The sequence below is a fragment of the Anabrus simplex genome, chromosome 2 (genome assembly GCF_040414725.1).
Source record: "Anabrus simplex isolate iqAnaSimp1 chromosome 2, ASM4041472v1, whole genome shotgun sequence".
Lineage (NCBI taxonomy): Eukaryota > Metazoa > Arthropoda > Insecta > Orthoptera > Tettigoniidae > Anabrus > Anabrus simplex.
The window spans coordinates 314344972-314372355 of NC_090266.1; the positions used below are offsets into that span (position 1 = coordinate 314344972).

At 38.0% G+C, this 27384-nt stretch overlaps 1 protein-coding gene across 5 annotated transcripts in view; it reads left to right on the plus strand.

The window, feature by feature from the left end:
- LOC136864086 (protein zyg-11 homolog B) overlaps nucleotides 1-27384 on the plus strand; it is a 417362-nt gene that overhangs the window by 216403 nt on the left and 173575 nt on the right. For all 5 annotated transcript variants that reach the window (XM_067140642.2, XM_067140641.2, XM_067140640.2 and 2 more), the window contains one exon: nucleotides 23307-23447. In XM_067140642.2, the coding sequence (XP_066996743.2) occupies nucleotides 23307-23447 (141 nt within the window). The remainder of the gene's footprint in view (nucleotides 1-23306; nucleotides 23448-27384) is intronic.

Below are 27384 nucleotides of genomic sequence, written 5' to 3' on the forward strand. Positions count from 1 at the left end.
TCTCCTATCACATGCAAGCGGTTTCCTCTTATAAATGCCCGTAGATTCGACTTTCTTGCTTGTCGTAAATGGCATTTGCTCATGGAGGCCTTTTCTGTCCATATCCCTTCTTATCCAAACCCTACTACCCTTCAAGTTCCTCGCACTATTCAAAATTCGGCTTGCCATTAATAAAGAAACAAACTTCATTCTAACAGGTCTTCTTCCCCAATTCTTTCCCATCCTGTACAAGTCATCTATATCCTTTCCAGTACAGTCAATGACTAAATCCTCTCTCATTAGCTTTAAGACTGAGTTCATCAATTCCATCGTAGATTCTCCTTCCGCTTCCTCCAGGCCGTAAATAATAGTATTTCTTCTCTTCTCCTCCATTCTTCTGCTAACTCGCCATTGAAGTACCTGAACTTGTTCTTCTAGTGCCTTTATCCTGTGATTTAGTATCGCTCTTTCTTCCTTGTCTTCTCTTATCTTCATCTTTATTTCTGTTAGTTCTTTGGTTATGCTCTCCTTTATATCGTTGATCTGTTGATACTGCACCTCGAACATTTCTTTGGTCTGGTCAGCCTGAGAAGCATCGCACACAACTTCCTTGATTTTCTCCGTGTCCTCCCATGTCAATGGGTTCATCTCGACGCCTCCAAAGACTAATAGAGTAGCCACTATAGCTGCCGCCATAAACAGTTCTGTCAGTCCTATTCCTTTATTAACTCCTAATTTGCACTCCGTCTTGATCCACTTAATCCGGCTGTGCCATCACCCTATCACACTCCTATACTGCTGCACTGTTATGCCCATACTGCTTTACCTGCACTTCTGGATCGTTACCACGCACGTCTGCTCACTAGCTCAGCTCAGCAAAGACTGATATATATGAGAATCAAACCTGGGGCCATCTGAACCAAAGGTTACAGAGCTGGACTTGATTATGGGACAGTATTTGACTGAAAGCCGAACTGTCTAACTAAGGCAGTTCAGACGCTTGAGTCAGTCGGATACCATTTTCTATCAGCTGGCCAAGAAATTTGGAAGTGTAGTTCTTCGGCTGAAGTATTATAGGGTCATGGCTCAATTCCCAGCCTGGTCGGAGATTTTTTTTTCTATTTGCTTTACGTTGCACCTACACAGATGGGATAGGAAAGGTATAGGAATGGGAAGGATGCGGCCATGGCCTTAATTAAGGTACAGCCCCGGCATTTGCCTGGTGTGAAAATGGGAGATTTTAACAATGTCTGGTTAATTCCTCTGGCTCGGGAACAGTGTGTTTGTATATGTCTCAATACACACTCGTCCATATACACATAACTCACTACACTATGAACCACCAGAGAAACACACAATAATGTATACATCCCTCCATGTAAGGCTGACATCGGGAAGGGTATCCAACTGCAAAACAGGGCTATGTCCTTCCACATCAGATCGCACCTGTGACCCCACCAGGGTGTGCGAAAAGTAGTAGTTTAGAGGCTTGTCTTACAACGGAAATGAGTATCAGATTAATTCCTGGGAGTAAAGGTGATAACCAACAACTTCATCCCACTTTGAGCAATGGCTATAAACTGTTAAAGCCTTTACCTCCCTCTCCTTCAGAATCCTCAAGGGCTACAAATGTAATGACTTTGCTTTGGACATAAGGTGAAAAAATTCTCAAGGCATTTGTACAAATTATAGTAATGGCATATTCTTAGAAATTTGTTGTTACCCAAATATAATGGTGAGTCGGTTGTTAGCTCTCATGATCCTTCATGGTTGCTAGTTTAATACCAGTAAAACAACTGCTGGTGAGGAGTACTAACTCTCTCTCTCTCTCTCTCTCTCTCTCTCTCTCATGCTTCCTAATTATCTGAGGTCAACACAAATGGGGATTAAGCCCAGTCTTACGGCCTGATGCCCTTTCTGATGCCAACCCTGTATGGAGGGACGTATTCACTATTGCGTTTTTGTGGTGGTTGGTAATACGATGTGTTGTATGATAATAATCTGCATTAAGACAATCAGAAACACCTATCCCCTTAGCTAGAGGAATTAACCCAATAAGGTTGAAATCTCCAGCCCATCCAGGAATCCAACCCAGGGCCGTGTGAACTGAAGATATGCTTGTTAGGTACCAAAATGGGTAAAAAGAAATAAAATTAAAAAGCCATGTAAATTGTATTCTTATCAGGTAAATGTACCAGTAGATGACACCCTTGCCCGACTATACCAATAGGTGACACTCAGTCTAAATGTAGTAACACTATGACTAAGGAATTTCCACATTCCCAGAGGGCAGTGCAGGTATTGGCAGCACCCTTACTCGACTACCTGAACTGATCCCTAGGATCAGTGGTGTATTTGTTTTCATGTGAAACAGATCTTTGAAAGACTTGTGAATGTATAACTCAATATTTCCCTTCTTCTAGACACATTCCTTAAGAGGTAAGTTGGAAGTTCATTGTCTTATACAACTTGTTTTATGTATGAAGGTGAAGTTTCTTACTGTATAATGGGTTGTAGGGTTCTAGGCTCTATTTATTTGCTTTAGTTGTAAAGATTAATCTTAAATTGCATATGTTGTTATGGGTGTCATCTATGGGTCTTACTGAACCCCATTGGCCCAGAGGTTGACAGGGGTGTCCGGCATTGGGATTTTGTTCTACAAGGGAGTTGACTATGTTAAGAGTTATTATTTAACATATATTGTAAACCATATTACAGTAATTTCATTATAATTCGATTACCAGGACCAGTAGTTGCCAGGGGGTGTTAGCCATTGGTGTCCAAGGTGTCAGGCTTTGACTCGTTGATTCGTTTTACAATTTAATTTTTTTTTAAATTGGTAGATTCAAAATTTAAAAAAGAATGTTAAAGTATTCACAAGAGACCATGACTGATGCCATAGAGGAAGTGAGAAATGAGAGTTCTATGATGGCAGTGGCCAAGGGAGTTCCTAGGGTGACTAATGTATAAAGTCATTTGATTTCGTTGTTTGTGTGGCTTGAATTTTTATAACTTTGAAGACTGATTTCATTGCATTTTTTCTCCAAAGACTGACCTCATAGCTTTTTTTTTTTTTTAATTTGAAGACTGATTCCATCACTTTTAAAACTTTGAAGTCTGATTTTATTCATTTATTTTTACTTTTGAGACAGGCTTTTTATATCTTTTTAAGTCCTAGCAACCATTTTCCTTGACCAGCACTATTAGAAATGTTCTTCCTTGTAACATTGATCTAGATTAAATATTTTTGTGTGTTTTAAAATATGTCATCTATTGGGAATCTTGACTTCAGGGGTGTCACCTATAGGGACTAGTGCTACACATGAGGATAAATGTAATTATCAATAGTCGAATGAAGAAAATGTAAAACTAAACCCCTATTCCAGCTGGGAATAGTCCAGGGCACTTAAGCTAGTTTCTTGTTCAATAAAACAGCATTATGTGTAATCACAGTTATCATTTTGCTATTTTTTTCTCGTAACGGTGTCATCTATAGGTCAGTGGTGTGCGGTGAACACATTTGTTACCCAGCTGCAAAAATGTTATTTAAATATAAGCAATCAAAGCCTACAATACACTCTGTAAAGTCAACATTACCATTTTGTAAGGTTGCACTTTTTGTGGAAAGGTCTACCTGAGAAAGGTTTTTCAAGAACATTCAACCACACACTCGCACACATTTCCAAATTGATATTCATGGCAGTGATGACACCATCATAACTTAATCTATAGTCAGATTTTAAACAATGTACTTACAGTTTCACCCGGTGATGAATCGTGATAACACAGTCATGGTCTTCACAAAAATACACTGGGACTATTTGTTTTTAACTTTAAAAGCCCAACCTAAACTGAATCGGCAAAATTTAACTGGTATTTTACCGTCACCGAAGTTTTATAGTTTTACTCTCTTACTGAGTGTATGCGCATCAATGACAAACTAAGGAAAATATTAGTCACATTGTATAACATACATTATAGTCATGTAGCATGCCACAGAACTCGTGAAACGTTCACCTATGATCCAAGAAGAACACTACAAAAATTCACTATATACCACCACCACCGAGCTCGATAGCTGCAATCGCTTAAGTGCGGCCAGTATCCAGTATTCGAGAGATAGTGGGTTCAAACCCCACTGTCGGCAGCCCTGAAAATGGTTTTCCGTGGTTTCCCATTTTCACACCAGACAAATGCTGGGGCTGTACCTTAATTAAGGCCACGGCCGCTTCCTTCCCACTCCTAGCCCTTTCCTGTCCCATCGTCGCCGTAAGACCTATCTGTGTCGGTGCGACGTAAATCAACTAGCAAAAAAATATACCACCATCGCAGACAACCAGATACAAAATTCTTTTACTTCGCGCTTAACTCTGTGTTTCTATTGGGCAACCTAAAATATTTTTCTGCGGCTATTGGAAAACATATTCTACACGTGCCATCAATGAATTGCTCAAAAAAACTTAATACATTCCGAAATACAAAAATAAAATACGTTCTTCTATATTGCAATTGATTTCATAAACTGGCTCTATTTTTATTAGCAAGACGATCTGCAAGTAGCTATACTGTTAATGTGTTGATATTTTTCTTGTAGCCTCTAGCGTGTGGCGCTGAACACTTTGAGTGTCAAGTATTAAAACTAACATGCCTTACCTAAGCTGGCTGGCCTGTTGCTGTGAATTGCTGTCAGAGGAGGGCTCTCAGCCCCGTCCCACTCCCAGGACAAGAAAGCTTCAAGTGCATGCGTCAACCAAGCAACTTAAATTTCGCTGGGGTAGCTCTCTTTCGCGCCTGCCAGGAAACGCAGCTAACTGGAGAAGCTGAACTGCGGTAGTGCGAGCGGATTGTCGAGACAGCTTTACTTGGCTTGGCTTAGATGTTTAAAGTTTATTAAACTTTATAAAAATCTTTCTAAGGAATAATAAGAAAATGTTGATACAAATTTATCTATCCCAGCAGTGCTGGGGAAGATGGGGTTCAGTGCACGCCACTGCTATAGGTACCTTTACCTTAGCAGTTGTATAGTATTATTTAATGTAATTATACATACTGTATATGAGTTGAGTATGTTTGTAAGTACAGAAGATATGAGTAGAATTTTGTAAATACAAATTTATTAAGGATGAGCTGTGTGTTTAATAGAACTTGTTAGTGTAAATTGTGTAATATTGTATTTTAGGATAATGTCTTCTTCTCTTGTTAATTTGAAATTTAGCATTTGATAATGTATTTTTGTGCACCATTTGCCACAGAGGTAGACACTTCATTTTCAAATAAAGTGATTTTGGATTTTATTCGAGATTTGAAGCCTTCTACACTGGCAATTTAGCCAAGGAACCTGATGGTAAGGAGTAGTGACTGTAGAATAGTTTTATTCAGTCATCTAGTATATTGCTTACAATAATCAATGTCAAAGGGAAAATACCTCTGTACATGCTTGTTCTCAGAGTAATATTGTCATGTCGGTATATAGCAGTGTTGTTAATTTCAAAGTATTCCTGCACTGAGTAAAAAGAATGCATGATTAACCACTTTTAAAGCTTATCTCTGAATATATTGAATGGTAGTTCTTTTGGATCTGAGGGTGATATACCGGTATTAGGCATTTGAACAATGAAATGGCTTGAACCTGCCTTTTGTAGCTGAATATAGACAAAGTTCAATTATCTGTGAACACTTATAAACACAGTAATCTTTCAATGTGGTGCTGTCTTTGGGACCGCATGAATACTACATATTAAGCGGGAGATGTAATTTGTATGTTTCTCATTGCAAAGGAGACTATATACTGACATATCATTATATTGAAATACAGAAATTAGTTTAATAAAATACAGTACGCCCTATAGTAGATAAGTATTATATCATTTCAAAGGCTTTGCAATATTAGTTGTCATTTTGTTAACTGCAGACAAGCTTCTGTACGCTGAACATAATTGGAAGCCAATCTTAGAATTGTCCAGGTAAACCAGTAAGGGATATGATGAAAAGGCTTCTTCTCTCACTTTCTTATCTGTGATTTCTCCATTGGTATATAACAACTTGTTTGCATACATACATACATACATACATACATACATACATACATACATACATACATTATCATTAAAGACTGTTATGCCTTTCAGTGTTCAGTCTGCAAGCCTCTGTGAATTTACTAAACATTGCCACAATCCTCTATTTGCAACTAGTGCTGTGGCCTCATTTAGTTCTATACCTCTTTAAATCATTAGAAACTGAGTCTAACCATCGCCATCTTGGTCTCCCTCTACTTCTCTTACCTTCCATAACAGAGTCCATTATTCTCCTAGGTAACCTGTCCTCCTCCATTCACCTCACATGACCCCACCACCGAAGCCGGTTTATGCGCACAACTTCATCCATCGATTTCACCCCTAACTTAGCCTTTATCTCCTCATTCCAAGTACCCTCCTGCCATTGTTCCCACCTGTTTCTACCAGCAATCATTCTCGCTACTTTCATGTCTGTTACTTCTAACTTATGAATAAGATATCCTGAGTCCACCCAGCTTTCGCTTCCGTAAAGCAGAGTTGGTCTGAAAACATTAAGACCAAGTCATCAGCATAGGCCAGACTGCTTACTATATTTCCATCTAATTGAATCCCTCCCTCCCATTTTATACCTTTCAGCAGATTATCCATGTAAACTATGAACAGCAAAGGTGAAGGATTACAGCCTTTTCTAACCCCTGTAAGTACCCTGAACCAAGAACTCATTTTACCATCAATCCTCGCTGAAGCCCAATTGTCAACATAAATGCCTTTGATTGATTTTAATAATCTACTCTTGATCCCATAGTACCCCAGTATGGTGAACATCTTTTCCCTCGGTACCTTTCATATGTTTTCTCTAGATCTATTTCTATTTCCCTCTCGCATTGAAATCGCCCATTAGCACTATTCTATCCTTACTGTTGACCCTGACCACGATGTCACTCAATGCTTCATAAAACTTGTCAACTTAATCCTCATCTACACCCTCACATGGTGAATACACTGAGACAATTCTCGTCCTAATTCCTCCAACTGCCAAATCTACCCACATCATTCGCTCATTTACGTGCCTAACAGAAACTATGTTGCGTGCAATGGTATTCCTGATAAATAGTCCTACCCCATACTTTGCCCTTCCCTTTCTAACACCCGTCAAGTACACTTTATAATCTCCTATCTCTTTCTCGTTATCTCCCCTTACCCGTAAATCACTTACTCCTAGCACATCCAGATGCATCCTCTTTGCTGACTCAGCCAGTTTTACTTTCTTTCTTCCATAAGCCCCATTAATATTGATACCTCCACATCGAATTCCATTTCGTTTGCCAAGTTGTTCCCAAGGAGTCCCTCGCTTGTCAAATGTGGGTTGGACTCCATTACTCCCATAGGTCCGAGGCAGGCTTGCTTAAAATGTTCTGAGCTCGGTAAATTCATGAAGCAGGATACTACCCTGCTCATACATAGTCCAAGTGAGGATCTCTCCTCTAACGGTTTATGGACCACCGGTAGATTGTATAGTCCTAGCTGCCTGAGTACAACGAGGGCCACGACTCGGAATATGTCCGAGATGCCCACTCCCATTCCATAGCAACTGGTATCCCGACTCTCAGGACCACTTACTAGGCCACTGAGCCGTTGCCCATGGTTCGCAAACTAGGACGTGACTACGGTAACCTACAGTAATCAATGTCAGAGGGAAAAGAACACTTTACATGTTTGTTTACAAGAAATCCTAAATTGGCCACACTTTGCTTGTACAGTATTGGTCCATCTTTGAACTTTGTAAACACTGCAGACTCCCCGTGATGAGATTGATAAACTGATTGCGAGATGTGAATGTCAACACACCCTACCTAGCTTTTAGCTCTAGGTAAAATTTACAGTTTTCTTCAGGTATGTATGTACACTTGTGCTGAAGGAGTGAAATGTTTTATGTCTTCTGAACTTTGCCAAAAATTAACCAAAGATTATTCCTTCAAAAAAAAAAAAAAGTTATCTTAAAAGGGAGTGAAGGGCGATATATCATGGTATTTTATAAAGGCTTCTTATTGGAAGTATCTAGGAACCAGAAAAAAAGGCCTTTATTGGGCAGTCATAGGGAATTTTGCTATGATACATAATGCCTTTCTCTGGGGAAGTGAAACTTCAATAATCTTAGGGAAGAATTCCAATAATGATATTGTGAAAGGATGCAAAATATATTTACTGGGTACACCACCTGTGATGGCTCTCAAGACATAAACTACTCTCGATGGTTTACTTGAAATACAATCAATGTGAGCATCTCAGTAACTGATTATGGGACTGTTATGGCTAGATACACTGTGTTGTTTACAGTACTTGTCAGTATTGGAAAAATGTGTTGTAAATTTTATGTACAATTTCAGGCATGATACATTTTTATTTTGCATAAAATAATTGTTCAAGTAAAAAGAAGCTGGTAGCAACTTATTAAATAAGTGGAAAATGGTTATAAAGTAACTAGACTGTCATCAGAAAATATATTTCCTTTCATTTTTGCATGTTGTGCAATCTTCCTGCCTTTAAGAAAGGTTACATGTGCTACTGGCTGGAGAACTCAGTTTTCTGTATTGGAAATAAAGTTGTGTGATTTTTTTGTTGCCATTTATTTTAAACTTATACTCTCTTTCAGTAGGAATGCTGGGTTCTTTAAAATAATCACAAACACAGAGATAAAAGTACATACTGTTAATTACTGATATTGTACTGGAATAGACCTGAAGTAAAAGTATGAACACTTTAGCACTACAGGTCTTAATGATTGTTAAACTTGCTGGCCAGTGCCAATCCTAGATGCTGATTATTCAACATACCGGTATGGATCTCACTGCTCTTATTGTCACTTTGAGTCCAGATTGTCTACTCTGCCTCCTCCTCCCTCAGTTGTTCATGGGACCAGTTCCACAAACCAGTCTAAAATTTTGATATGGCATTTTTAGCATTTATATAGGCCAATACAAGCAACTGGCTTGTTCTCACTCTGTTCTGATTTGTTTTATGTCTGGTAAATAAATATATTGTTACTGGAACTGGAATAACTGTGTCTAAGTTTTATTATTGGCCTGCTGCAATTTACTACGCTAACTTGTAGACCTGGAAGCAAAAAAAAAAAAAAAAAGTAGATCACAAGTAACGTTATTGGTGGTTTTGCACAAAAATAGAGCCAAAAGTTTGTATAGATTTCTAAATCGAGTCTCATTCACATTTTCTGTTACTTACTCATTTTAGTTTTATTCATTATGATATAAAATTTTATCTTTGATGCTTGAGTTGACAAGAAAACAAAAGATTGTGTCTTATGTCAATACAGAAAAGTGAAGGGTGAAGCCTGTCCGAGGAACTCAGGATTCCATCCTAATAAGTGCTTCCATAAGTGCCAGAAGAGTGAAAAATATTGTTAGAAATGTTCCTGACTGACTGATAACACAAAAAGGTCCACGGATATACTCAACTATTACATCATTCTGTTAACTAAATATCTTTGTATTTCTCGTCCATATTTGCTTGATTTTAAATCAGACCTGCAGGGGATACAAACAGAAATATAATTGGACCCCTAAGGCTTAGGGAATAAATAGAAATACATGGAAATAAAAAGCTTCAAAATAAAGACAATCATTGAAAAATAATTAACAGTACCATAGTTATAATGTTCAGGTCAAGTTGTGGTTCATAGTACTTTGTCACACAGATATAGAATCCATGACTATTGGCAAGAGTATAATTGAAAAAGAATCACATCTCGGAATAATCTCGGAAGCTGGTCCTCAAAATAACAAGGAATAGACGAAAATTGGGGTTTCTCATCCAATGGCAATGAGTCCACATTATTGCCTTGGAATGAATTTTCTCTTCGCGAGTCCTAAAGTGAATGACAGTGGAGGAGTGGAGCACTGTTTATCAGAAACATAACCACCTGTTGCAACCATATGGTCATCCATATTTCACTTTTTATTCCTCCTTTTGCATTTAATTTGTATCTTTGTTATTGTGTTGCTACTTTACAGCCTCTTAATCTATGTTTGAAAGTGTACTTTCTCATTTAGAGGGTTAAGTTTATGAGCACTGACTGCTCATTACATCAGATCAAGAAAATCTCTCCCTTCAGAATATTGAGTGTTAACTACCATGGTGCTCAGGTGAAAACTTGAGATTCAGGCCTCCTAATGCCTTCCTCTGTAGCAAAGCTGGGAATCATAAAGAATTGGCTCAGATGAAACATATAAAAGAAGTAGGATTGATGATGGGAGAGCCCATTTACTTATTATTAAGGTGGCAGTATGTGGAGATGTGGAGTTTATCCTTGTCCTTTTGTGATTTCATATTTGTCCTTGTCTCACTTTGTACTCTCATTAGCTTGCAAGCTTTGTGTGTACTCCTATCCTCCTTTCTTAGTTTCCTATCTTTGACACTTTAAATCTACAACAATTAATTGGAAGGTTTTGCTAACCCCTTGGCAGTAGGCACATATTTTAATGATCTTTGTAAATTATAAATAAGCTTTCTCCCCTACAGCAATTTTACTTTTTCACTCTCCAAGAAAAAATAGAAAAACTAGTCCATCCTGAAGCAGAAAGTGTATGTTACCTACAAACTCTATATATAATTTTAGCAAAACGTCCTGGCAGTAGCTAACATTGTGACAAGAATTTTAAGAGTTTGAGCAACTACAAGGTATGTAATAATTTACAATATGTAGGTATTTCAGTTTCCTCTGTACCTCACATGTGCTAAGATATTCAAAGATAAAGATATTTGGGCCCACCAGAATGCTTTTGAGTTCAGGTCTGGCTGGGCACATGCAAATTGTTTTCAGATCGGGTTAGATGCTAAAAGTTGGGGTTTACAGAACTCTGCTGGGAACATGTCTTTGCTTTAATGCATGTCATGTCCTGTGGAATCTGTTTGGTCTGTTTAGATTCTCCTTTAATAACATAATTAACAGTTATAGGATATGTCGGTTCGATTTCTAGCGATTCATTTAGGTGCTTGGGTGGTGATTATTGTTATAAGAGTTGAAACGTCAAGGTGATAAGTCAAAATGCTTAAGAGTACTTAAGTGGAAGAAACCCACTTCACAAGTTTTATGAGCATGTTACAGTACTATTAGGATAAAATTCTGGTGCTGTAACATCTCTTTCGGACTATCAGCAAATCAAAAAAAAAAAAGTTTGTTATGTAGTTTTTACCATGAATTACTCCACCGGGCGAGTTGGCCGTGCGGTTAGGGCCTCCGGGCTGTGAGCTTGTATCCGGGAGATAGCGGGTTCGAAACCAACTGTCGGCAGCCCTGAAGATTGTTTTCCGTGGTTTCTCATTTACACACCAGACAAATGCTAGGGCTGTACCTTTATTGAAGCCACGGTCGCTTCCTTCCCACCTCTAGGTCTTTCCTATCCCATCGTCGCCATAAGACCTATCAATGTCGGTGCGCCGTAAAGCAAATTGTAAAAAAAAGATAATTACTCCAATTCAGGAACTCAAGTTTCTACTTTATTCAGTCATCCTCAGGCTACAAATACAACAGAAAAACTTCCTAAGGTTTTGTTATAGAAGTACAGACTCCATATATATCTACTATTACAAACTAAGGTATATATACATTTTTTAAATTGAATAAATAGCTGGATATACCTTCTGCAGTGTGAAAGTTTGATGTCAACACAAGATACTGACAAAGGAAAATTGGGCAGCAGAAATAAGCTAAGGGATGGAAATTTATGATGTATTAACCCGGCACCAGGCGTGTGGTAAGGGAATCCCTCATTCCTTGATTTTGTCATGTCCCACTGCACAGTGGATTTGGGCAGGTATCTTTCCTAGGTATTCCAGGTTCATTATTTTCTCCATCAGTCTGCAACTGTTCCTTGTTGTGAAGGTTCATTGTTTTAGTTTGCGGTGTATTGTTGTAATCCTTGCAGTTCCCCCTTGCCTTGCGCCTTATTACGTTAGCATTTCTGGCATTGTTGAGTACTGTAAATACCGGGTGGTCCACCATCCCCTTGCGATCCAGTTTTATACATCCATTCACATTTACTACGATTCTGAAAGACATCGGTCCCTCTCCTTAAACCGGGGTAATATAACGAGATGTGTCTTAACGGGCTAGAAGACAGCAGGAATCGTGAGCACCACTGTTAATTCATTATGAGTACCTCGAATGAACCCGTAAAATGAGTACAGATACCCAGAGCACGTACTTTAAAAAAGGAGGTGGACGCACAAATCGGGAGCATGGTACTGTACAGGCTGGGAAGTGGGCGCCGTAGGTCAAGTGTCGCAGTAGCTCACATGGCGAGTAGGCGGGTAGATATGTGATAGTGGACAGTGCTCGAGGTAGGAGGTTCGAATCACACATAACAATATTTTTTTAACAGCCAGTTGCCTGGGATGTGGTAAGGTTGCATACTTGATAGCTTTCAAGGACTGGTATGTTATTTGACAATGTAAAAGACCATATGTATCGTTGCATTGGGTATGGTGCTGGGTTGGATGAGGATGAGATGATGATGGTCTGTGGCCAGTTAGCTACATCGTACATGTTCCAAGCTTCATAGACCACATTTAAGGCAAAGTATGCCCCATTGGAACAATAACAACATGCGATGACAGGTAAGTATGTAGGTGCGCAAACTCCCTTCCTTCGAAGCAATTCATAACACAAAGTTTATTCTCTGCCTCAAGATGTATTCCAGCGACGAGCATGTGGATATGTTACTTATCTATGGAGAAGCTAGATGGAATACATACCAGGCACAACGCCTGTACCGGCTCTCACTCATGTGGTATATGAATCAGCGAATCATTTTGGTGAATTGTTTCAAATGAATCGATTCTTCTAACTGGATCGGATTCCCCATGTGGTACCAAAAGCACTCGGGTGGTTCATAATGGGCACAAAAAAAAATTTTTGAATAATGCGGTTAAAAATTGGGACGTGGCTGTTATGTGTGGCGGCAGATGTGGAAGTAAATAACAGTAAACAGTTAATTGAGGACATTGGTGGACGACGACTTAAGTCAGAAAATGAAGTTCTGAGAAAAATACTATCAAAAGTTTAGTAAATATTTCGATTAAACTCTCATATACATTGTCTCTCTTGTAAACCCAGACCATCCAGCGACGTTTTTACTCTCTGAGACCTAAGCAGCAGTATGGGAGGCGCGCACACATTTCTTGACCTTGCAAGGAGCGTGCACCTGTTTGACCTAGCATCAGTAGCCAATCTGAATCTCAGTTGTGAACATGGTGAGACAGTTATCATTGCAAACGCGTATTTTCGTATGTAAAAGTTATTTTAAGTACGAGTCGGCTTGACGGGTATGCGATGCATTTGTTCTTCAATTTCCTTGTGAAGTGCCACCTTCATGAAACACAGATTCATGTAATTGTAAATAAATTTGAAACTACTGGCTCAGTGCTCAATAAAACACATACGTGCACACAAACAGTTTTAACAAGGAAAAGCTAAATGCATTGATGCGAATCTTGAATGGTCACCGAATAAGCATCATTAAATGATCGTTTATTCGACCCACAGCTTGTGTTCTTTTCGGATGAGGCCTGATTTCATTTTAATGGTCGTGTGAACAGTCATAACTCTCGTTATTGGTGTGCAGAAAATCCCAGTGGTGTTTATGTAGTCCCTCATTATGAAGGATGACACTTCCAGCATCTTTTGTAAGGCAAGATTTCATATAAGATTGTATACACACTTAAAGCAGGGTAGTCACGCTCGACGTAAGTTCGGCTGAGGCAGCTACCATAGCGCAAAGTAAAAACACCATGCGTTTGGTCTGGATTTATAAGAGAGACCCTCTATATTGGCTACTATTTTGAGGTTATATTCCTAAGGTAATTCTTTCCTAGGGACAATAGGTCTTTAACTGAAAACACTATTTACCTAGTGAATAAGTTTAATCACAAAAGAGATGTCTTAAGTCATTGGTTCATGAACATATTTTAAACTTAGTTTCTGAGTTAATGAGTGTTTGCTCCAACTCTTGATTGCATATTTTAAATATAATATATTATATATATATATATATATATATATATATATATATATATATATATATATATATATATATATATATATATATAAAATATAAGTTGAAATCATTACAAAATGCATTTCTTAAATAGTTCATTCATGAAAATCAAGCTTTGGTTATTTTCTCAGTGCATAATAAAAACAAATTGCTAAACTTGATTTTTAAACATATCAAATGAGAGAAATATATTGGTAAATTATAGATAATACAGATGCAGTGTCTATTATAAATTTGATTTATTTTATCCACTGTTGTTTCTAAGTCATTAAAGTCATCAGTTCAGCAGAGACAAAATGTCATTATTTTTTGCCAACTTCAGTCCTTGAGGCAACACTTCGTTTACGTTCAAATCCTTTTTACATTCGATAAGTGTTCTTTTCTTTGACAAAATATTAAATGGTGGTTATAATAAGCCACTGTAAGTTTCAAATGCTGACAAAGTTGTTGCTTTGTAAGACATTTTTACATATTTCTATTCTGAAAAATAGTTTTTGCTACTTGGTTTAGCTAAGAAAAAGGATTCCAACCCTTCTGACCGATCTTCAGTAAGGCTGTTTGCTTTGATAACCTCAGTCGGACAAGGATTTATTTCTGCTTTGTTTTATGAGATTAACATACTGATAGATGTTTTTGACAGTTTCCACTTGTTTTAGTAGAGTTCTTTATTAAAGTTTAGAGTTATGATCACATTGATTGACTGAGTGTCTGTGCACAGAGAACATATGTGTAATGTTCTCGTTGTAGGCTTTTGACAGCTAAGCACAAAACTGAACTATAGTTATGTTCTTGTTTTTCCTGCTGCAAGGATCATACTCTTCTTCGCATTTTTCATTGTATAGTTTCTTCTGAATGAAGTGGAACAAAGGAAAGGGCTCACGGAATTTGCATTCTTCTTAGCACTGCTCTCCAGAAAACAATAAGGACAACTTCAATTGCTATTATGACAGTGAATGTTAAATACATATAACCATAGAAGTCTCTATTAAAATTGAGTAGTCACTGACAATTTAGGGATTCAAAGATTTTGGCCATAATCATACTCCAACACTAGCATGTCATCTTCAGAAACATCCATAACATTTTTGATGTATTCGTCCTTGAGGCTCTTGTATCTCTCATCTTTCTTGACGTGAAGAGAGAGAGAGTTGTTTTTCAATTGTCTAGGGGGTTACCTTTCAGTATCACCTCACTTTCTCAACAAAAGTTGCTAACATCTGTTCTAGGTTGACGGAAAGCATATAGCTATTTTCTCGAACCGATGGTATGTACTTTATTTCGTAGTCATTACTTTTCCAGTTCTCTCAAAGTGATACTGCCCTAAAGCTCTGTACAGTTTTAGTACATTGAGGCATGGGCATCAGAATACTTACACCCTGATTTACGTAGGCAGTGAGACTGCTTGGAAGGAAATAATGCTCAGTGATCCTTAACCATATGCCACAATGTACCTGGTAATTTTGAAGGTCTTTTGCCATGCTTACCTCAGTTTTCATTAAGAACATTTCCATTTCTTATACAGTTTTGAGGCTTCCTTCAGTTAACTGTAATGCCTTATGAAAAAAGATTTGCATACCTCAGTTTTCTCTTCGTTAATTTTCACATTGTTCGCATAACCATTTTGATGATTTTTTACTTTTTAAGAAATTGACAGATACATCACAATAGGAAAATATACCTGGTGGCAATCATCACTTACAGTGGTATGATAATGGAGTAAACTTAAAACTAGCTTAACTTTACAACTCCGTCATATACAAATTCACACGTGCCTTAAATATTTCAAAATGTTTACACTATTATCTTCTTGTTGTTTCTCCATGTCACCCTATCCTGTGCTAACTTTTTTATTTCTACATAACTGCTGCATCCTACATTTGTTCTAATGTGCTTGTCGTATTCATACCTTGTGTACCCCTACTGTTCTTATCTTACCATTGTTAATACTACACGTACAAATACAAATTCACACATAACTTAAATAATTGAGATGCCTGAATACCATAATACTATGATTTACAGTGAATTGAGCATTACATTAAAATATGAGACCATCACATAAAAAGTTACATACAACTGACAGACAATTTATGGAATGTTGGAGTCTTTTCTTGAAGGATCTTACAGTTTTGGGAAAAGGCTCTAAGACAGCTGCAGGTAGTGAATTCCAGGAATCTAATTCCAGGAATCTATTCTCTGATTTACAAACGAATATTTACCATAGTTATATTTTTGCAATCTACCTTTTACTTTATGCAGATGGTCTGTCCTACTTATGTAAAATGGCTTTTCTAGTCCACTGTTCATCTCTTCCCAAGCTGGCTTATTCACGTAGGCATTATACACGACACAGAACCATGTTTATTTCCTTCTAGTCCCCAGTGTCTCCCACCCAAGTTTTTCTATCATACTTGTCTCGCTATTTCTAGGATTGAAATAATTCATCACGAATCTTGCTGTCTTTCGCTGTACCATCTGAAGTTCACTAATGCGTCCTGTTCGGTGTGCATCCCATATGGCTGCTCCATATTCCACAACTGGCCTAATGATTTATATATAGCCCTGCTCCTTCGCCTGAGAACTGCTACCCTTTAGCACTCTCATCACGAAGTGAAAAGACTTGTACGCTTTAGAAATTACACTTCCTACACGATTGTCCCATTTTAGATCTCTCTTTACATGGATTCCTAGGTACTTACATGAGTCACACTCTACAAGAGCATCCGATCCAAGATGGTATTGAAAGTCCTCTTGCTTCTGTTTTTTTCCATTCTTATAAGACTGCATTTACGAGAATTTATTTTCATTTTGTTATTGAGTGCCCATTTGTAGAGTATAATTAGATCGGCTTGTAATAACCTATTATCACCAGGATCCTGTATTCTTCTGCACACCATCTGAGAACTGTAATGACCAGGGCTCGGATGTTTAGGAAAAGTCGTATTTTTTCTTTGTCTCTATTTTCTTGCATGATTGGATTTTGGTGCAAATCAGATGATTATCGTCACAATTAAGTGATTTTTATTTGTCATATAAATGCATATCTTGGCTATATTTTGTCATAAGGTCATATTTTGAGCTATTTTTGTAGAAACGTCATATTTCAGTCATATTTCGGCGGTATGACGACAGCTGTAGCTGCGCAAAATTATCTTCAACTTACCAAATACAAACTAGTATTCACAAAACTGTTTCTTGGTATCACGTCTGCAGTTAATACAAGTGGATATACTCTGCCTCTTCTATCAAGATTGCGCAGGAACACTTTGACAGAAAGTCTGTCATATATTAAGTCAAACTTTGCAATTATATCGAGTGCAATTCCTCGTTTAGAACTTGGCTAGCTTAGACATTCATGCACGTATTGAAATTATGAGAAGTATTGAACTTTCAGTACATTAATCACATGGAATAGTTGGCGATGGTGTAAACAGGAAACTTTAAAACGTGCTTAATCGAAATGACACTTTTCCCTGTGTGTGCAAGATAAATGAAGTTCTTTACCAGTACATTTCAGGATGAGTGCATACTCGACAGCAGTGATTTAACATTATTTAAATATGTACCAATAACGTCTTTTGTCGAGCTTCTCTTCTCACAACAATGTGGTAAGTGATAATCGGAGGTTTTTCGTGCCTTATGCTTTGAAGATGAATCTTGTCATACACTCAATTCCAGCCGTGGAGAATGAAAAAGGTATGCGAGTTTGCACTATGTGCCATGCCGCCCTACCATAATGTATTGAAAGACATCTACTTAATTCGTTTTGTGGTGCTCAATTTAAATGTTAACGCATGTGAGTAATATTCATGAAATCTGGGCTTAAACGTACCAAAATATTTAAAAATAGATTGATTTCTAGTTTTTTCGTATTTCAAACCACCATTGTAGGGTGTAAACATGTTTTGACTTTTAAAATATTGTGTGATCTGATAAAATCTTAACGAACTTAGAAATTTATAGGCATGTGTTCCCAAATGTTTGATAAGTGAATCAAGGACAATATACTGTGAATAACTGCTAAACATGTATACTCAGATTTTTTTTTTGCTAATGGCTTTACGTCGCACCGACATAGATAGGTCTTATGGCGACTCAGAAAATTAATATGAAAGTAAGAATAAAGCATTTAGTTAACAAATATGTATCAAAGGAATTGCCATTTTGATTGATAACTTATTTTAAAATGGCCCTCTTTAGATGAATCATTTTCGGGTCATATTTCGTCACTTTTGAGGTCATATTTCGTCACTTTTGAGGTCATATTTTGCCACTTTTGAGGTCATATTTGCTTGCTTACTCAGGCTATTTTTAGGTCTTAAGCATCCGAGCCCTAGTAATGACTTATGAAAAAAGCTTTGTCCGTGAACAATCTGCAGTCATTTCAAATTTAGTTAGTCAGATTGTTGATAAATGCCCTAAATAGGAGTGGCCCTGTAACACTACCCTGTACTACTCCCGACATTTGTTACATCATTTTTGTACGTACGACTACGCGACGCTATGCTACCAATTGTTATGTCACCTAAGAGGTAATGCTAATGTAAACGAAGACTAATTATCAATAAAGTCCCAGTAAATGTATATTAGTGCGCAGTAGAATGATAAGAGGGGCTCAGAAAAGGACCGTCAGGACCAATGATCATAAGGGCAAAACAAGATAACAGGACTTCAAATAACATGTCTACTTTTCTTTTGGAACCAGCAGAAAGATAACAATATATACTATAGCAAGAACAATTTGGCAGGATTATCTTTTTTTTTATAAATAGAAAGACTGCACAGTATAAAAAAAGGAGCGTAGAAATAGACATCAATTAATATTTGGCAAGGTTTTTAAAATGGAACTACAAATAAATATAAATCAATTTAGATCATAACAATTAACGAAGAATAGACTATAAATTGAAAAACTGTGCAGTGAAAATGAAATATACAAATTATCAGTAAATTTAGGATATACATGAATTCTCAAAACATGGCTGATAACTAACAGGAGTACCAACTTGAAAAAAGTTAATATTTTTAAAGAATCAGGAGATAGTGGGTTCGAGCCCTGAAGATGGTTTTCTGTGGTTTCCCATTTTCACACCAGGCAAATGCTGGGGCTGTACCATAATTGATGCTTGTTTGTTGTTTTAAGGGGCCTAACATCGAAGGTCATCGGCCCTGTACCATAATTAAGGTCACGGCCGCTTCCTTCCAATTCCTAGGCCTTTCCTATCCCATCATTGCCATAAGACCTATCTGTGTCGGAGCGACGTAAAACAAATAGCAAAAAAAGAAATTTTTAATGCTTGTAGATGAATAATAGATCTTGCAAATATAATCATTAAACATAACAGCAATGCTAAGGGTAATAAACACTTGCTAAATAAATGCACTGATGCATAAAAATGTGATATACACATAAAGCATTATAAGCAATTCCAAGTACATGTTTAGAAGAAATAAGAAAATTCGTTAACATAAAGCTGTTGATCGAAGAGATCATGCACATACTTAGAATTTATCACGATTGTAACTAGTTTCATAACAACATGAGTGTGCCTTAAAATATGAAACAGTAATAGCAAACTAGTTCCAAGGGATCATAGTACATGCTTAAGATTTGTAGCGATAGTCGCACGTTCCATAATACAAGTACGTACAAAAATGTGAAATATGACAGGAAATCTTAAAGCTAACACAACCTATGGTATAAAGGGTCGGGATGGGAGAAATAGGTTACCAAAAGAACACAGCGCAAAGTGTACGTTAGATAGAAGTTATGGCAGACGGCCATCTAGTTCTATAGTTGCAATTTGACATGAGTAAGGGTAAGTTCTCAGTATAAGTATCTTGATTGTCCACAAAGTGTAGAGCACTCCCCCAACTCCCGCCTAGATGCCCATAGAAAAGAAAGGTTTAACTTTAAAATTTAAAGGTAGCAGCAACGATGTGATGGGCAGAGGAAATCTCATGCCCCGACGAGGTCTTGTGCTCTTTCTAGTTCTCGATTTCACCTGCCGAAGTAGGCAGAGTGGCAAGAATATATAGGCGGAGAGATCATTCTGGAAAGTGTATTGTGACAAACGGCTGAGCTGGTGACATATGACGTCAGCGCAGGAAACAGATGAGCATCAAATATGGCGACCAGACGAATATCAGCGGGAGGGAGTGGAGGATTAAAGTGAAAACCTATGCAGAGTAGAGATGAAGGCGTAAGATCTCCAAAAACTGTGCAGTCAGTATATAGAACACACAGAGTAGGATGGCGCACATTACAGAAACTTAGTCGGAGTATTTATTTCCCACCTTTACTCCCCATGTGCAGTCTGTCAAAAATTCCCAGATCCACAGAACCACCCTTTTATCAGTGTTTGATTCTACCAATTTTCAGATCAATGTCATGTGGTACTATATAAAATGCTTTAACAAAATTAATTACACCTTTGCACACCTTTGTCTAATGACTCGCTAATATCTTGAAGGAGCAACATCATCTGGCTTTTGCAGGAGGGTCAGCTTTACTATACTGGTATACATTTATTTTCTCTTCGTTATCTAGTTTCTTGAGAAAATCTTAGAGAGCAGATTGCGAGTCATCTTAGAACCACAGTTTGAAGAGGAACAGTATGGCTTCAGGCCTAACAGGTCCACAACAGACCTAATCTTCAGTGTCTGTATGTTAATGGTAAAATATTGGGAAAAAGGCAAAGATCTGTTTATGGTTTTCCTTGACATTGAGAAGGCATATGACAGCATTGCAGGAGAGAAGATATGGGAATGCCTAAGAAAGAGGAATGTGCCAGAGGGACTGGTGAGGAAAGTTCAGATGCTGTATGAGAACTGTACCAGCTGTGTGCGATTGGGTGACGGACATTCATCCTGGTTCAAGACCGAAAGTGGAGTCCAGCAAGGTAGTGCACTATCCCCATTATTGTTTATCACCATCATGGATGACATAATGAAGAACATCAAGAAAACCTATGATGAACTAAATGCAATGGCCTTTGCTGATGATGTTATGATCTGGGGAGAAACTGAGGAACAAGTACAGTCGAGACTCAATGAATTGAAGGTTAAGTTCCAGGAGTTCAATGTCAAGATAAGCAAACTCAAAACAGTGATGGCAATAAACAGAGAGGGACGACCAGCGAACATCATATGAGGAAACCATCCACTAGAAAGTGTGGAAAGCTTTACATACCTCGGTAGTGTAATATTTCGAGGTACACTAGCCACAAAGGAGGTGGCAAATAGAGTGCGGAAGAGCTTTCACTTTTACCAGAAAGTACACACACTCCTCTGGGATTCCAAAGTACCAACAAAATCAAAGCCGGTGATGTTCAGTCAGTACTTCATACCAGTCTTAACCTATGGTATTGAAACCTGCACCCTCACCAAGAAAGTCTCATCAAGGTTGCAGGCATCCGAGATGAAGTTCCTTAGGTCCACAATTCAAAAAACCAAACTTGGGACAGGTTGAGGAATGATGTGGTTAGGAAGTAAGCTAGGATTGTTACATCATTGTTAGATCGGATCAACATGGCCAGACTGAAGTGGTTTGGGCATGTAATGAGGATGGAGCCAACAAGGACAGCATATGTTAACTTGGAGCGACATGTGGCAGGGAAACGGATGGTGGGAAGACCAAGAACTCACTGGATGGACATTGTAAAGATAGACATTACAGAAGGGGAAGGACACTGGAGGACGTCATTAACTACAGAACGTATCTCAATAATACAGAATGGAAGAGGCGCACCAGCAGTACACGGGAAACTGGAACTGTAAAATGATGATGATGATGATGATATCTAGTTTAGTGTTTGTAAGGGATACCTAATGTTTAATTTTGCAGCAGACTGCTCGCTAATTACTTGTACTGCCATACAGCTAATGTGTAAATCATTGGGTCTTACAAGATAAGTATGTAAAGTGTTGTTTCCTCTAGTAGGAAAGTCACTTGGGTAAATCCACCATCCCTGATTATCTTGCTCACCATTGCCAGACCAGTTTGTCTGGAAGATTATTATAAAACTTTTCTGCATATTGTTGCCTGTACATATAACATCGTACAGCCTATAGAATACCGAGAAGTTGTTACTAGGTACCCTATATATTCCTTTTATTTGAATGGGATTGCCATTCCCTTGATCCATGATTTGCACACGCAGCGTTTTATGATCCTCATCGACCCATTCTAAACAACTACCTATGTAGATTAATTCTCTGCCACCTCTAGACTGTGTCTTCCTTCTGTGTATAATGAAATCACCCTGATTTACTTTGCTACTATTTACTTTCCCATTCAGCAATGACTCCGTATAAATGACAATATCCACAAGGTATGATTCAGTAATATTCCGAAGTTCAATAATTTTATTTTGCACACTTTGACAGTTCACATAGTCTGTAATCTGTGGCTGCTCGTTGCCCGTCGTCAGCACTCCTCCGACTCCAGACTTCCTCATATTTGCCGGTACAACTCAATGACTCTCTCTTGCAGGTTTTCTAACTCAGAAGAGCCTTGCCTAATAGACTCCTTATGAAAAACAATAGGCTTTTTATCAATCAAGCCTATAAGTAACGTGTCCTATTTTTGTTCTACCTTATCCCCCAGAAACTTTTACAGAAGTCCTTTTGATCATCTCTATTAACTCTTTTGTGATATTTCAGACTACAACACTTCAGCTACACGAATAAAACATTTAGTTGGAATGAAGTTTGTCTTCTTTTATGGAACAATCGCTCTCTTCAGTCGGGAAACACAGATAGATGATAAATAGCTGAATGTCGCCTGCAAGGAAACCTGGTCATGACAAAGAGCTTGGATACCACAGACCCAAGTTCTCTGGACTAACAACTTTAACACAAATTGAAATCGTCAGATGCAAACTATATTTTTTATGGATATTTGGACATCAGGAATTCAGAATTCATAATGGGTAGACTAATGACTTAATCCCCAGCTGCTTTTAAGACTTTTTAAAAGTTTATTTTACTATATAACTTATATCCTTAAGAATTATATCTCATGTCTTCAGTGTGTGTATTTAAACTGTATATATGAATTATGTACCAAATAACTCTGTAAATATTTTTATAAACATATTGGAGAAAACCTCCTAAGTTTTGTAGGGTGAAGCATATTTACGATTGAACTCCTGTAGTTTTATGGTATGTAATAACACCATCCTCCCTGTCTTTGATGATGCCAGCATGTGTATAATATGATTTCATTTTTCTGTTTTAGGTTACTGGTACAGCTACAGAATCTCAAATCATGGAAGCGCTTCGACGCTATTCACATCGGCCACTTTACGTTCAGAAATGTTTGTACAACTTATTTAGGTTAACACCAAACTTTACTGATGCTCGTGTGGATGTTATTCAGGTATTGATTCACTGATTCCTATAGGTATTTTCTTTCATTTAGAATACCACAAAAATTGACGTTTCATATGAGAGAGTGAATATGCTAACTTGCAATTAAAATATTTGCTATCTTTCAGTAGGTACATATATAAATGAAGCAAAAGCTTTGTAAAATTGAAAGATTAACTCCAGTAATTGATGCAAATTGTTTGTGGAACTGCTTCAGTATCTTCACAATGGTCAGTAGTTCACAGCGGATCCTGCAGTGGTTCCTCTTGATCTTGGATAACATCTTGTTGTAGTATGCTATAAAGTTTTTCTGTCCATCCTGGTTCTGTGACAGCACTGCATATATCCCCACATTGCTGGCATCAGTGACACTTCTCTTCAAGCTTGGAGAAACCTAAGATAAGTGCTGAGCCTAGAGACTCCTAGAGTGACAGGAATGTGGCCTCAATCATTCGCTACTGATCTGCATTTAGGGCAGTCACCCAGGTGGCATATTCCCTGTTTGTTGTTTTCCTAGCCTTTTCTTAAATGATTGCAAAGAAATTGGAAATTTATTGAACATCTCTCTTGGTAAGTTATTCCAATCCCTAACTCCCCTTCTTATAAACAAATATTTGCCCCAATTTGTCCTCTTGGTTGAGGTCCAACTTTATCTTCATATTATGATCTTTCCTACTTTTAAGGACACCATTCAAATTTATTCGTCTCCTAATGTTATTCCATGCCATCTCTCCACTGACAGGTCGGAACATACCATTTACCTTTCTGAAAGAATGTTTCTTGAGAATCCACTTTTTCAATACGTTTTTTTTTATTATATTAATTTACATAAATAATGTTACATCATTACTATGTCTTAAGCAGGACATGTTTTGCCTTTGCCTATTTTTTTAGGCATCTTCAGCTGTTGTTCCTAATATCTAAGATAAGAATTGCTAGGATCCTAGGCTTTGTTCATGATAAAATGCTTAAAATAGTGGGGCTAACATGAATTGCTCTATCTAAAAAGTTTATACATGCTATATATCTTTTAGAAACATCCAGCTGACATGAATTGTTCTGTCTAATAAATTATGGTTACACATACTATACATAAAAACATCCAGCTAATATGAATTGCTTTGTCTAAAAAGATATGCTTACAGGTTACTATATATTTCATAAAAACATCCTTGACATGATTGTTACACTTTAAAACTCTATTATATATTAGTTCACTCCAACGTGTGTGCAACCAATGGAAACTTCACCGACTTGTCACTTTTTTGTGATGTTTGTTTTTGAGATAAAAATTCAGTTGTGGTTTTGTGGGATGTTGATGTGGTCAGTTGTCTGACTGTTTTTCTTCTTCATTGCCTAATGTTAATTAGCCCGCCTGGTGGCCATGATCGTTAAGGCGCTGAAGTCTAAAACGGTCTAACACCGAGGTTAGCCGGTTCGAGTCCCGTTGGTCGAAAAAATTTTCACCATCAGAATGTTGGCCGGCAGGGTAGGGGAGGTGGTGGTATACAATTTCTAATCACTAGATTGCGTGCCAAAAGCCTGGATTAAATTCCAAACCTCTCCGCAGTGCTCATATGGAGTGAGGGCATATGACGCTGTTGATGGTGATTCGTCCGTCGGATGGGGACGTTAAGCCTTGAGCAGACCCCTTGGTGCTATTCGACAGGAGTAGGCTATGTGCCGGCACCGGGTTTCACCCTCTCCCTACTATCATATATCACGTCATTCATTTCATCTCCCATTAACTCCTCTGATGAGGTTGACGTCAGGAAGGGCATCCGGTCATAAAAAACCGCCACGACAAATTCATCTCACCTCATACCCGACCCCGTAGGGAAACGGGACAAGGGTTGGACATTGCCTAATGTTAATTAACACATTGCAGACTGGGTGCTCATCACACTGTCCAACCCTTGTGCTCAGCCGTTTTCTGTGTAACTTATTGCTACAGCGATTATGGTGAAATTTACTGGAGACCTTTTCTAAGTGTCCTAATATTGTTTCCTGGTGTGGTATCTGCTCAAATATACTTCTCATTGTTTTGGAGTATATGGGGGTTTCAATGAGGGGATCAGTTGACCAGTAGTCTTTCCAATATGGCTTTTCTTTTCCTGTCCCATCAATATAAACAAAGCAAACAATGTTTGCATCTCACTACTAGTTACATCAGTCCACTTCAAGCTCTTGGGGGATTATTTTGTGTGATGAAGCAGTTTGCTGGTGATAGAAGTTTTTCTGCTTGGCATCAAGTTCAAAGAAATCATCACAAAAAATAAGCCCTACTACTTTGTCAATGTTTTGAGGTTGATCCAGTTTTTACAGTTACACCTGAAACTCCTGGGAAATCCTTTAAAGTCGGTGAACTATTATTTTCTACCCATTCTTCAGAAGAAATAGACATATCACTTCCATTTACACTCGCATCATCATTTTCAGGCTCGTTCTCGACCAGTACTACTTCGCGTTGTTTTGGAGGGCGCACATCATTATCACCCGAGACACTTTCGTCAGGATAGCTTTCAACATTAAACTCGTGATTGTCAGCATCAATAGCGCAGTCCGAATGTTTAACCGCATATAATTAATTAAAAATCTCGTCTGCGTCTGGTAAGTACGTGTTCAGTCTGAGAAGTGCCATCTTACCCACGACATGGTTCCTTAAAGGATGTAGACATGAGGTCGGGAAACTTAGCAAATGAATCATAAAACAGAACAACAACGTAAAGCAAAGCTAGCATGGAATATACAAAAGCTTCAACACCAAGATTCTAGTAAAGTTGACCGCAAGCTAGTTTCAGAAATTTCGACATATGTCACCGAACGTACGAGTCTCGTGAAGACAAGTTAACTCGTCTCTCATCTGCAACACTCGGTCAGCCAAACATGACTAAACTCGTCTCCCGTCCGCAATGTGTTAAAATTAGGTAAAACAGGGCTGTCTGCTGTTATGTGCGTCGGAAGTGGGGACTTCTCAACATCGTTCTTACAGTTGTTGTGGACCTTATTGCTCATTAAAGGGCTGAGAGTGGTGAATTATGAGTCTGTAATGAGAAAAGTGTCGTAGTTATGAAGTTCATGTAAGTAAAGTATGAAATGGGGATACTAAGCGGAATCTAACTCACCCCCTCACTTCTCTTGCGGTTTGCTTGCTCCTGCGATGCTTTCTGTCCAACTGGCAGTGGCTAATGCTGAGCGCCTCATGTTGTATCTGTGTGTGTTGCGTGGAGGGGTGGGCGGAAGGGGCTTTGGATGTTGTCGGAGAAGGGGGTCTGTCTGTGGGCAGAACTTTTACGTGTGGAGATTTGTTAATGTTTTGGAACATGTTCTCGCTTACTTTTAATATTTTAAATAAACGTGTGATCTGGTCGTAAAGAGGATTTTTAGCATCTGTAATGTCACTTAAATTATGGTTTCTGTTGAAAAAATGGTCTATAAAAATGTAAATGTTTTAGAACTCGTCTATCAATTTACCGTGTTTCATTCTCCTTAGTATGGTTAAATCTTGTTCTATGGTTGTGAAAGCATGTTCTGTTTCTTTCATCACTCATTGCCGAGAGTTTATTGTGTTTGTTTGCATTAAAGTGTTCTGAGTATCTAGTTGAGAAGCTTCTTCCTGTTTGCCTAATGTATGAAACCAAACATTGGGCACAGGTAAGTTTATAGATCCCGGATCCTAAGTATTGGTGTTCGTTGGAGTTGACACTGTTGTGATTTAGGAACATGCCTTGGTCGGTATTTTATGTTTTAACACGTTGAGTGCCGAGCCGATTGTAACACACTATTCCACTGGTGCCAGGCATGAATTTCAATAGTATTCCACTGGTGTTTATATAATCTTGAGATATATTAATATGATGTACTAAGTAAACTTTATCTCATCATACCAGGGTCGTGTGAGACGCCATATGGTGTTGCATCAATTTTTACGAAACATAAAATATAGT